At 39.4% G+C, this 13,966-nt stretch overlaps 1 protein-coding gene across 1 annotated transcript in view; it reads left to right on the top strand.

Moving 5' to 3' along the window:
* The window catches only part of megf11 (multiple EGF-like-domains 11), a gene marked incomplete at its 3' end in the record, with an annotated part of 55,374 nt that overhangs the window by 6,486 nt on the left and 34,922 nt on the right, over window positions 1–13,966 (top strand). The window contains exons 4-5 of the mRNA XM_083916114.1: window positions 514–606; window positions 783–794. Coding sequence (XP_083772240.1) covers window positions 514–606; window positions 783–794 — 105 coding nt within the window. The remainder of the gene's footprint in view (window positions 1–513; window positions 607–782; window positions 795–13,966) is intronic.

Here is a 13,966-nt window from a genome sequence, read left to right as displayed (position 1 = left end):
CATTAAAGCATCACTATATGACAAAGCACTGGCTGATCAAATTAGAGGGGATTTACAGCTTGTTCCTTCATGGCTCAGCCTGCTGATAACTGCTCATTGTGGAAAGTAAAGCTATGTGATAAACAGAGATGTTAAACTAAGGAGTCAATCTCCTAAGAAATCATTTAGCCCAGTGTCAAGTAGTAGAGATGGATGTTGAATTTGAGTGTCATGGCTAAGATTTAATCCCCTGATGGTATTAGGGAGATATTGAGTGTTCAATTTTATGGGCCATTTTCCTTTAGCTGTTATCTTGGTGGTTTCCATTATGCTGTTTATTGGCAGTTTAATGATGTTATAGTGTGTGTGTGTGTGTGTGTGTGTGTGTGTGTGTGTGTGTGTGTGTGTGTTTGTGTGTGTGTGTCTCTGTGTGTGTGCGTGTATGTGTGTGTGTGCGTGTATGTGTGTGTGTGTGTTTGTGTGTGTGTGTGTGTACACACAACTCTGATGAGGAAACGTCTCTGTGTGTCTCAGCTCTGTGTACAGAGGAGTGTGTCCATGGTCGCTGTGTGTCTCCTGATACATGCCAGTGTGAGCCTGGATGGGGTGGACTGGACTGCTCTAGTGGTGAGTGCTCTTTACTCGAAACCCGCAATTAGTCACTTAGACTCATTTATTCCTAAATGTCTTTCACATCCAGTTAGTCCATAAGAATTTACTGTGAATCCTTCAACTGTTTTGCCTCAATGTACGTGTATCTCAAAGCTGTTCAGCTTTGTATCCTCTCTTCTTTGCAAACACAGCCAATGGAACAGGTAAGTCACAATGAATTAATTTTCATTTGCTGGAAGTGGAAGTGATTTGCTTGATGAATCTAGCGGATGGATGGATGGTTGCATCCCCCACGTGTCTACAGAGTTCTCTGTTATGGTCTTAATCATGATTAGACTGGAGCCTATGACTTGTTCAGTGGAATGATGAATCAATGCCCAGCTGAAACAAACCATTTTGCTGGCCTTTCCGTTTATTGAGGTTTCCTCCCAGCGCTCAGTGCTAGTCTCCAGGAGGGATGGGAGGGTGGAGTTAGGCATATCCATCCTGCAATCAGCTAAATGCTGAAGCATCACTGACGCCAGACAGGAGGAAATAATCTATTTACTCCTTTTTGTGATATTTATGTCTGCAGAGAAATAGTGAATGTGCAGGCTGTTATTCTCACGTCAGGACAGAGATAGCAGTGACCCGGTCAACATTTTTTGACCCCAAATTCTTAACTCCAGCTGTCTGCTCCCAGCAGTATTTAACTGTTATTGCCTATTGCATATTTAGGAGTGAGTAATGGGAGCTAAAATCATATTGGTACTGTTATTGTATAGATCTATGAGTTTTCATTAGCAAGAGAGCCATTCCCTGATTACCAACTGTGTGTAAATCAGCTGCTCTTACTGCGCAGTCGGCCCATTGAAGGTGGATTCATGGCTATAGATGACAAGCCTGAGCTGTTTGCTGCTTTTCACTCCTACAGACTGCTTAGGGTCCAACGGGGACGATGCGAGGTTCAGGGCCCCCAGAGACTCTTGTCCCACTCTTGGTTGGTTAGGAGTGCAGCCGTGTGTGCCTTTCAGCCTGCAGGTGCTGGGCTAATCCACCTTATTAAAACAGACTTGATGATTGAGACAGAGGCATTATTCATAACTTTAGATTTCCATACCAGGCATGATTCCAGGCTTTTTCATTTACGAGCTTTCATCTGTAGAAATGAGGAATGCGTGCCAATTTTTAAATTAAATCTGCCCTCTTTTTCCTTCGTGTAAATGGTTCAGCATGTTTTTTCTGTCTTTCGCAGTCAATTTTCCTTTCACCCTGCTCAGACAGGTGATGTTAGCTTTAGTAGTCCTCATGTAAGTGGATGCAACCATCATATAATGGCTCACATGGGCTGAAAAGCACATATTAAAACCTATTCAGTTCTAACCCAATCAACGCCATAGTTTATTTGCTGTTTATTTTACCGCTATTGTGTTTGAGTTGAGGTGTTTTTATGCTCACATAAAAGCCATTTCCCTGATACGATGGTTGGTGAGAGGGCAGAATTAGCCGGTCACATGATGAAGGATGTGTAAATGTGATGAAAAGTGTGTCGCCCAGGCTTGGAGACGAAGAGCTGCCGTGGGATGCTGAGAGGCCTAAAGCTGAAGTGACAGCCTTTCAGCCACTGATCTGGAGCTGCATCAAAGGCTTGGACCCTGTTTCTGGAGCAGCACCCACCAGGAAGCAGTTCTGTATATGGGTCAGGTGGTGAAAATAAAGAGTCTTCTGTTTGTGGCCAGAAAAGAGAAGGCGATAAAGGTGGGAGAGATTCAGTAAGTTGTGTTGGGAAGAAGGAAGAAAGATATCACCTGCTTTTTACCTGCTGGGGTTCGCTTGCTGTAGCCAGAAAACATTTCATCCTTTCCTCCTGCCTGAGGCAACAGTCCCACTGAGACCAGACCTGCCTTGTGACCTGCCTGCAGTCCTGGGGTGTCTTAGACTCATCCCAAGGACACACTAGTAGATGTGGACCACAGATAAAACAGCAAAACAGGATGTTTCCTGCTGATTTTTGTTTGCAAATGTTGTCTCATTCTACATCCATCACTCTTGGATTTGGATCATTCTGAGTGGAGGTTGCGTTTTCCCTAAAGAGTGATGAATGATTAATTGTTGTTGTTGGTTGGTGTGATTCCTCTAATGCCTGTGGTGTTGTGCTTGTGGAACGTGGTCTTGGACATGTTTCTCTGATCACATGTTGTGAATTGATTTTTTCGTTTTTGTTTCATTGAACAGCTCGGAGCATTAAAGCAGTGTGGTGACATGTACCTGTTAATGTCTGTTTTTTTTCTCTGTTGTGCTTGTGTTTTCTGTTGCCTTGCCTTCTTCCCTTTGTATATTGCAATGCACTGTTTGTCATCTCCGTGCCACTGTGTATACTTTGTTTTGTCAGTAGAGGTTGTCTTCAAAAACAACATTGTTCTCAATAGGATTTTCACCATGTAAATAAAAAATATTCGACTCAATAAAACAGGGACAGCAGCCACTTTTGCAAAGGCAATTCAGATGGATGGAGCTCATCTCTGCTTATTGAACTGGACAGTATGACTTAGTCATTTTAGTCTGCTGAAGAATAGTGCTAGGTTTTGTCAAAATATTGTTGGTTGTAGTTTGCAACAAATATAGTATGCTGCTGTAAAAAGAACAGTGCAATATGAGATAAAATGGAAAATCAAATCTTTGCAGAATATTATGAGTTTATTGAACAAAAACTATATGAAGTTTTTTTTCAGAATCTTATGAGTTTCTTGGGTTTAAAAGTAGACTTTCTTTTTCTAAGTTGCAAAGAAATTACCCAGTCTCTCTGCCTCCATCGCTGTGTACTTTCCAAAACTTGTGATTTAATCCGTCTTGATGAGTCAGTCACACAGGGCCACTACAGGCTACAGTAATAACAGCCTTCAAGTAAAGAGAATGATAAAGATAGATGCTGTATGTACAAGGTATATTTAGTTAAGACTGCCATCACTTGTAAAATATTAGGTGCAATGGAGCACCATCATTGATTTCATATGCTTCAGTTAGATAATGATATGGTCCTAGTGCTCAGGGAGAAATATACATGAATATGGAGCTTTTAGCGTTTCTCCTCTCTCCTTCTTGGAGTTTGCTTCTCCTGCTTGTGACGGAAATGTTAACCCGCATCTTGAGCGGTTTTAAAAATCAATGGTACCAAGAGAAGTATCTGAAAAGTCGAAGTAGTAGTTTAGCTTTGTTAACCACAAAGCATCCTTTGTGTTCTAAGAAGAAATCTATCACACTTAATAGTCAAATCTAATGTGGTTGGTCAGCCGTGGTTCATGAGGTAACATATTCCTCCCTAATGTATTCAAATGGGAAGGCAGCCACTGCTGCGGGTGCTATAACACATGGTTAATTGATGAATGTGGCCTATGAATTCTTGTTTATGGGAAATTGCTCTAGAGACAGGAGGTCTACATACTATTTATTTCTGTTAATTGTCAGCTAAAAAAGGTAGTATTATTCATTATCAAGGTTTTAAATCAGTGATGGATTTTATTAGATATTGAACTGAATTGTGGGTCAAGCAGAGATGACAGATATTTCCATTAGCTTCTTTAGCATTGCAGTTGACATTGCCGCAACCCGCGGAGACACAATATCAAAGGGTAACCACAACACGACCATGCAGTTAAATTCATGTTGGCTTATAAAAAGACCCATGTGAGGACTCCCTCTGGTAACCGTCGACAGAATTTACACATTATTCTCAGAAGTGCATCAGAGCCAGATGGTTCCTCTCCAACCCCACAGCAGCAGGACATTGACATGCATCGCTGTCAAAGACCAAGAGACTGTGAATTACACCGAAAGGGACACACAGATTTACTGTTGCTCCACACGTCACTATACATCTCTATACTTTTCTCTCAAGACCTCGCTTTTCATAAATCTCACAGATAGAGAAGTCAATATTTGTGTGTATGCATGTTTATGTGCGTGTGCCTTTTTTTAAAAAAAAGCAACAAGTCACTTGTCTTTGAGATGATGGCCCTATATCACCAAAAAAAATGGAGAAGTGAGATGTGATCTCCACACCACCTTTTTTTTTTTATTTTAGAAAAGAAGTCTAAATCAATTGAATTCCTCATTATACAACCATGTAAAGAGAGACATTTTGGGAGAACTATAAATATTCTAACTATCATTCTGAAAGGGGTTCCTTGCTTCATATAACAGTCGATGCTGCCTGCCTCATTCATTTTGATAGATCAAAGTGTCGAGGCAACTGCATTTCTCGAGGGGACAGAAGACGGACCGATCTGCAGTATAGTGCCTCGTGGAACACAGTTACTACTCTGTATGTGCGTGGGTTTATCCATGAATCCCTCCTGCGTTGACAGAGCTTTGTTTTTGTATAGACCACTGGGCTCCCGGGGAGTGTTGCAGCCAGTTTGTCACATACTTGGCAGTATATAGTGTTATTTATTTCTCCCTAGCACTTTTCATTCTAATTGAGATGCTTCTTTTCGGACATTTTATCACCGATGATACCAGGTTAAAAAAAAATCAAACTGAACCAATTTATCACATGTTTATTAGTGTAGATTTTGTGGTCATTCAGCCCAAAAACAGCCCTGCGTTAAAAGAACATACTGTTCTGCGTTGGTGGTGTGTGTTATTTAAGATACTGTTGAGACACTTAAATATGTTACAGAAATTCCAGTGTGGGTAACTGAGTAACAAATCCATGGCCTCGTGAGACTATCACGATCTCGCAAGTTCCGTTGTATTTTACCCGCAGATCAGTCTTTCAAATTTGAAGAAGTTTGCCAAGCGACCGAACCAATCGGCGTTGGTTTTTAGGCGGATTTAAGTGGGACATACGAGAAGCGACTGTTGAGTGTAAACAACATGGTGGCTTCCACGGATGAAATAAGCGCAGTTATCGAGCGAGCCGCTCGCTAACGCTTTTTTCTCTTGGACCTTTCTGTTGGAATATGGACCGGGCACCTCAAAATGTACATTTTATCCATAAATTTGTGTTACACAAACGGCAAATAACCGCTACCGACATGTTAACTTTCTGAGCTCTGCCCCGATGCTGCAAGAACATAAGTCATACACTTCATTGATCTGATTGGTTGATTTGGCCCATATGTTGGTGATAGACGGATGGTTTATCCAAGAGCAACCAGTATTTTCGCCCACCCCCTAAAGATCTCCAAACAAGAGTTCCCAGATGGATATGCTGACATGTGAATCAATCCATCTGGCGGAATCAGGTTAACAAATAAAGCAATTTAAAGCCTTATGAGATGCTAAAACTCTGCACATCTGTATGGATTCTGAGATAGTTTTTTATCAAGTCAGCAGAGTGTCAGAGGTCAGGCAGGGGAAAGAGGGTGGGACTCTGGAGGGAATCGCTGTGAGGCAAGTAAGAAAGGTAAGAAATGCTTAGGTGCTCTGTAGAGGTTTTTTATTTTACTACTAGTAGCGCTATGGGCCTCATGCATGCATGTTTTCTTATTTGTTCTCTTATATTTGTTGTTGCACAAAGCAACAAGAGGGAAATAAGAAAATACTTCATTGGATTCATGAAACATGCACGAGAGCCAAGTCCGTTCTTACCCTCCTGAGTAAATTGAATTGGCAATGGAAATGCCCCCCAAAACACATAAGGGCAACATACATGAGGTAACATTAAACTCAGAAAGAAGAAAAAGATGAAAAAAACCTAATGAAATTTTGTTAAGAGGAGACTCTTCAGCATATGTCATCCACTAATTTAAGCCTATCATATAGGCTTTGGTCATTTCACAATGTAACAAAAGTGATCCTTGCATGTTAAACAAGTGAAACAAGCGGGTGGCAGGTGGGGTAGGGGGGACATTATGGTGCATTGCATTATTGATCATGTTTATTTTTTCAGGTGTGTTTAAGAGCATGCCACCTGCCACCGGCCTTTCTTTCAGTATATTGAGTGCACTCCACCACTGAGCGAGTGTGCATCATTTTTTGGTATCACCTGAATTAATCATCTTGAATAATGTAAATCTTTAAAATTATGAAATTATTTACTAAATCATTGTACTACTGATTTAGAACAGAAGATGCCGAGTTAAGCCATTTTCAACCCATGAAATGTGGATATTTATCAATTTGGTAAGAAATGTCAACATTAACATCAGCATTGATGTGTTTCATTGTTTGCTGTCCAGCTTAAAATAAATCACTTTATCGTCTTGAAATTTTCATCTCAGTAATCGGCCTCAAAAATCCCATATCAGTCGGGCCCTTGTTATGTGTACTTGAGAAGCCTACCTTGATCGTTGCTGTTAAACAGATCAGAACTGTGTGGATGTTACTGCCTGGGCTCTGACAGAGAATGCTTCAAGATGTGGCTTGGACAGCATACTCCTAAGATCTTTACTTGCATGTCTCTTAGTAACAAATGTGAATTATGTGTGGTGTAAATCACTGCACTGAGACTTCAGCTGACTGAAAGTGAGTCCATCAAATGAATTGTGGCACTTTAGCTGACAGCCTTCTTTACTGCTAAAGACACACACACACACACACACACACACACACACACACACACACACACACACACACACACACACACACACACACACACACACACACACACACACACACACACACACACACACACACACACACACACACTCAAATGTTGATCAAGAGTTAAACATTAAAATATTCTCACTGACTGTGACAACCACCATCTTTTGAATCCGTTAGTATCATGCATCAACTGCTTTGACGCGTGTACACACACACACACACACACACACACGCATACACACACACACACACACACACACACACACACACACACACACACACACACACACACACACACACACACACACACACACACACAAATACATGTCTTTATAACATTTTTTGTACATGTAAGCCTCATTGGCCCAGTATGCAGGTTGACTTTGCCTGGCTCTCAAGAATTTTTGTACCATCCCATTAAGCAGGATTTATTGTTCCCCAAAAGCTCACTGCTCCATTACCTTTGGGAGAATGCCTAAAGTGGATGTGTGTGTGTGAATGTGAGTGTGCTTTCTATCCATGAGCGCAAAAATCCAGTGGACATAATGGCATATCGTGGTGATGGTTAGTATGATACAGTAGTTTTGAACAGAGCAGATACATCATTCAGTCCCACTGGTCATTGCCACTGTGATGCTTATTAGTCACTAAGAGAGAAAGTGAAGAGGTCCTGGAACAAACTACCCAGCTCAGAGTCTGCATAGATGGCTTGATTTAATAAGGACATCATAAAGCCTAATCTCCTGTCCTTAAGAGAAGGTCACTGTGTCTAAAATAGCTGAAATGCTATGATAACAGTTTAGAGACTAGATAAGATATCTCCTGAATACTAATGCAGAACAAAGCTGTTTTAGGCTCATTTCACAGTCTATAAGTCACACTTGATTTTGTGGACCATTGCCGTGTTTTATGAAGTTTGTTTCCAAAGAGTCGATTGATTTTCATTGATCATTGCCTTTGATGGCCTTTTTTTTACAGTTCAGTGTGTGGGAGACATAATTCCACACACCTGATTTAGACTGCCACGGTGTTTGTTTTGTCAAGTCTCTACAGCTTTGCCTAATCTTTCCGTTGTCAATGTCATCTTGTTTTTTCCTATTTTGACCGGGAGCCCTTGCTTCATTTAAACTTTCATTTACAGGAACCTGATTACAGAACATATAAAACAATAAAACCCTTACAAGCACAAAAAAGTTAGTTTACCAAGACCAGGGACATTAACATAAGGGACAAAATAATTCAAAGAAAACACGTGCATTCATGCTGCTGTATGTCAGTCCAAAGATGATTGATGAACAGAATGAGATTTTTTAGTTGTTTACACTTCTGCAGATTGTTCCACTTAAGCATAGTATTCAAGAGCCACTTTGGCAATCTCAGTGTTTACTTGATGATTAACAAGGACCGAATAGCCAAATACGTGGTGCAGTGTGAAAATGATGTATAATTTAGAAGATATGTAAGATACCCAGGTAGTTTTCCAAGAAGTGATTTGTAAATAAATAGAATACTTAACTTTAAAGCAAACTTCTTCTGAAGTTTTCAGATGTCTGCTGTCGAAAATTACGTCTTATGTCTTTTCCTTAACAACTTTCCTTGACCTAGAAAATGTTGTTGCTCAATAACTGTGATGGAATTGATAATTAAAGTGAAAAAAGAGGGATGGATAATGTGGAGGATAAAGGACAGGCAAGCCATGTGAGTTCAAAGAAAGTGTGATTTTTTTTCTGTTTTGTTAAAATAATTTGATTAATAAAAGACTAGAATCACCCATAATTACCCAGTAATTAACAAGAAAAGATTAGTGAAAAGCCTGACAAAATGAATGGAACACAGTGCAGTACAAATTATTTTTTTTCTCCTCTAATATCCCGTTCATTATTTCGTGACCCCTCAGATTGAATCTGCAACCCCTTTTTTAGGCATCCTGTGTCCCGACATCCAGGATGTAAACGGCTGATTTAGACGAGTCTAATACAGTACTTTTTGTAAAACTTTGTTTGTTATAGGCACCTGTGTCATCTCTAAGGACCCTGGGTTCATGATTTTGATCGGAACAATAGCTTGAGATGTAACTCTGTTCATAGGTATCATCACAGTCCTTTGGGAGTTGTGTTGCAGTGTCCTTGGTTTGCTTTGGGAGTGGGAGCATATTAGCAGTCTTTCTCAGATCCTCTGGTGCACCTGCAATCTCCTGATGTTTAACCCTGGACTTCATTGGAGTGTTGCAGTGATTACAGGCCGTCCTGAGGGACATCGATTGTCCTGCTCCTCCTAGGCAAGCCCCACACAATGCTGACGAATGAACTCGTGGCCCTGCCAAGTCCAATTAACTGTCAGTGCCGCATCGACGAGCTCCTCCGTTTGTTGAGAGTGAAGAAAAACAAACTTTTAATCAAATTTGTCTCCGGGCCCTAGGGTATTTGGGGTTGTATTTTGCATTCCACTGTGTTCTGCCTCGCCTGCAGTCGTGCCACCCTCTCAGAAGGTTATATTGCATGTTGTTTGTGTGAGATAGCAGAATGCCTGAACCTTACTTTAATGGAAACCCTATCTTTCCACTGTCTGTGACTGATGAATCATCCAGCGCTAGCATCTTAATATTATACAGTCACAAAGTAGAAAAAGACTAGGTCAACTCATATAAAATGTTTTTACCCACACAAGCATTGTTTTATATAAAATGCAGAGCTTTAGTCTGAGAAATCACAGTATAGTGTATCTTTGGTGTGAGTTTACAGCATTTTGTCAGGGCAACATGTTTTGTCTATGTCGCTGTCTTAAATGTCTATAAGCACATTTGACTAGTTAATCAAATAGTTAATCAATATAAGCTCAGGTTGCGATATTGCAGAATAGTTTTATTGTTCAAAGCATTAAAATCTCCACAAATACCCTCTGCTAATTCTACCAAGGTCGAGATAAACAAATCTACTCTACCCTCCTCTGATTAGAGTAATGCAGACATTAAAAGCCCAGAGATTCAATTAAATCGGTTGCTTTTCCACAGAGGGAAAAAGGGAATAGGACAAAACACGAAGAGACTCTATCGCCTAGCTCGGGCGCACTAAGTGGAACAAAGAGATGTAGCTTGGGATCTAAACATCGACAAAAGGGCATCTAGATGATAAGCATCAAATTAAGTTTTAGAGGAAATGTAATCATTACCAGGCAACCACAAGGATGCATCCACAAGAATCCAATCTGGGTTGTGCAGAAAATGATCCAAAATTAGTTGTAAGGCTGAAAAAAAAACCTCACAACAAAAAAACCTGTTCACTGCAACTAAAGTTGCCTTTTTGCAAGGAGCAGACGAGCATGTGTCGTCGGCCAATAGAAAGTAAAGTCTGAGCCGAAAAGCAGAACAACAGGAGTTCATCTTGTCCTGTAACATGCACTTCATTAAGAAACTTCAATTGAATTTAGACGGATAAAAGACCAAAAATGCTGACTTACTGGTTCAGGCACTCCTCAAAGTGATATATCCCCCCTGAGAAATAAGATTTGCGAAGTAACTTGACACCATGTGAAGCTCTCAGCCTCGCACTTTAAACATTAGCTTGTATTATGATTCTGGGACTCACTTCCATTCCAGGCGAAGGCATACTGTTTTATGAATGACAAAATCGCCCTCAGCCACGGAACAAAAAGAGGGTTAAGGTCCATGGATCAATATCACTGGTCTTTGACTTGACTCTGAAATAATGTTTTGGATGGAAATTTCTTTCTCTGGTGTCTTCTGTTTGCCCTTAAACTAGACAACTTTAGATCAATCAAAAGTAACCATTGTTTAAATCTATTGTTCTGATTTTGATTCTGATTGTTGCGCCAGTTTTAAATTTTTTAAACACTATTCTATCACTCATACTAAATGTCATGGGGACTGATATTCAGGATTTATGCCCCATGCTGGCAGGTGCTGGAACCTCCTGCTCTTCCCAGATGGCACAATTCATTTCTTAGCTGCCTCTTTAATGGCGGTATCTCTCTCTCTCTCTCTCTCTCTCTCTCTCTCTCTCTCTCTCTCTCTCTCTCTCTCTCTCTCTCTCTCTCTCTCTCTCTCTCTCTCTCTCTCTCTCTCTCTCTCTCTCTCTCTCTCTCTCTCTCTCACACATATATTAAGCTGCCGTTATATACTTTTCACTTCACTTTGACTTTGAGAAATGTGGAGAATAATTCATGGGCCTAGCGGGTTTCAGAAACTGAAGGAACAACACTGCTTTCAGAGCCAGCAGTTCATTTGAGATGAACTTCAGGATTTCCTTCTTTTTTTTTCATTTTGGGAAGAAGTCTCCAAAGGATCCACATTATCCTTGCGAGATGGTGGTATAAAGGAAAAACCCTTAATCTACAGTTTTCCGTGATAATCAAAGGCTAGATGTTTTCCTGTTTTCATCCTTTCATATTGTACCAGCTCTCTATCCGTTCACTGCCGCTGCTCTTCATACCCAATTGAGTGTTTTGCATTGCTGTGGCCTTCAAACGTCTGTTTTTCAGATGTTTGAATATTTCACAGGATCCATTGCTAATTTTAGTAGCTATTAAACACACTGCTATACCATATTTTACCTGTTGTTTTGTCATATAGATATCAATCCAGAATTATATCCAAAATTATACAGTTTTATATATTTTCTTGGCGTCTGTTTTGACAGTTTAGATCATATAAATGCACAGTATTAAGGTGTGTGATCGAAGTGGATGTCGACCAGTAAAAGTCTTTGGTTTTTAACTTTCCTGGTACAACATGTCAGTCTGTTGGCATTACTGTTGATCAGGCAGGTAGAAACTCCTCCAAAGATTTATGGCTTCATGATGAGTATTTGCATAATGAGAGATCATTAAAAAGCAATTATCCTTGTGTTTGTGTGTGTTTCTGTATTGTTGGGATTAATTTGGTAGGTGGATAGGCACACTGATTGTCCGTCTTTAAACTAAATCATGTTTGTGTTTACAGTGAGGGACAGATCCATATACTGTGACGTGTCAGACACATAAAATCGTTCATTTGAGTAATCAACTGACAAGCGCTGTTTGCTTACACTCCACAGAAGGAAATGGTCAAAGGCATACAAACAGAATAAATAATAACTACACTTCATTTGCATTCATGCACCTCTCCGTGTTGGTCGATACGTTTTTGTGCTCTTTGAGTCCAATTTGATTACTTTATGGATTACTCTATATAAATACAGCTTGAGGTCACGTTTTTACAAACTTAAACTTCAAATTTTTTCTGTTTTTTTTAATGATTCTTCTGCTGTCTACTGCAAAAAAATCTGACATGAATGCAGGGATGAAAGTACCTGTATAATTAAAGGTTTTTACATTTAATTTTCTGTTAACTTTTAGTTTCAATTTGCTGTTGTTTATTTTCTGGAAATAGTTTAGTTTAATTTGTAGTTGTGTCTGAATGTCTAAGTTGTGATTTGGACCTTGAAGGCTCATGCACACTTTCAGTTTCTTGTTGACAGGTGTGTAGGAGGAAATGTCCACAGGCAAGAGAAGAGACAATTCCCACACACTGTCCTTTTACTTGCAATAAACTTTATTTAGAAATGCAACGTTTTGGTTTTGATTTGGCTAAAAAAAAAACAGTTTGTATGCTAGATTACATTATTGATAATTGATTAATATTGATAGTTTGGACAGCAAAGAAGCAACCTATAACAAAGTCTCAGACGTTGCAATATGGATGATTATTGTTTTAACCTTTACAATATTTTGAGCAGAGTGTTGGTGAAACTGCACCAAAGCAAAGAATAATCAAAGAAATTAAAGGCCCTGAAAAAATATTCAGTTTTTTCTTCTTTCCGTCAGTTTCTTACTATGAGCGACATGGTCCTTTATGAACATGCAGTTTTCTACCAACGTTCGAACAATTTTGGTTATTTTATGAGAGATTTTCTTTTGTCTGTGGTTTCAAGCGGGTGGACCTCAAACGTTTTTAAAATTTTGATTGTGACTTTGATTGATGCACATTCATTCATAAGTGTTAAAGGTTAGAGGGTAAAACGTAAGGTTTGAAACCAAGCTTTCAGTGGCTTAAGAGCAGCAATTTAATTATACTCCTCAAAACAGCTATATTTTTCCTCGTATATCATAACCTTAAGTTTGAGAGGGAGTGAAAAATCTACAGTTTGCTCCTTCACAGAGAACAATGGCTGTGCTGTTGAGTCATCTCAATCCTCTTCTGCAATCCTCTGGTTCTAGTTGTAATTGTAGGTATGATAGCAAACTAAATGCAAGCATCTCACCACATGCCAAAAATTTGCACAAAATATCTGTTTGCAACATGCCGAGCATGCTGGTAGTCAACTGTGAATTGATTTTTGCTGTAGGAGTGATTTAAGAAAATTCTGTGAGCATTTTAAAGTATTCGCAGCAGTGAAAACTTGTCACCATTAAAGTACTATAAAACTGTTATTAATTCAAGCGGACCACTGTTCACTATAAAGGATTAAAATGTAATGATTTTGGACATTTTGTACGGAAAAGTCTTTGGTAATTAATTCTGAGGTACATTTTCTTTTAAAGGAAGTCATGTAGCCCTACTCATATTGGAGGAAATCAACAAAACCTCTTTTCTCCGTAATTTTATTTTTTTTTAGCTTGCTGCCTAGATAACATTTTTGTCTAGTATTCATGTTAGTGTTCGTTTACAGAGACAACAGTGGGGATTATATGCAGTGGTAAAGAGGGAATCATTAAAACAATAAATAATGAATAAATAAACAATCACGTTAGTATTTAAAAATGCTTTTTGCTTTACAAACAGCACCTTAATTCATCCGGACAATTTATCGGCTTATCACAGACCTGTCAATATCAGCGTATGTTTTCCTAT

Source organism: Echiichthys vipera, assembly GCF_963691815.1.
Source record: "Echiichthys vipera genome assembly, chromosome: 7".
Taxonomy (NCBI): Eukaryota; Metazoa; Chordata; class Actinopteri; order Perciformes; family Trachinidae; genus Echiichthys; species Echiichthys vipera.
The sequence above is the reverse complement of the archived record's forward strand: the minus strand, read 5'-3'. Positions and strand labels throughout refer to the sequence as shown.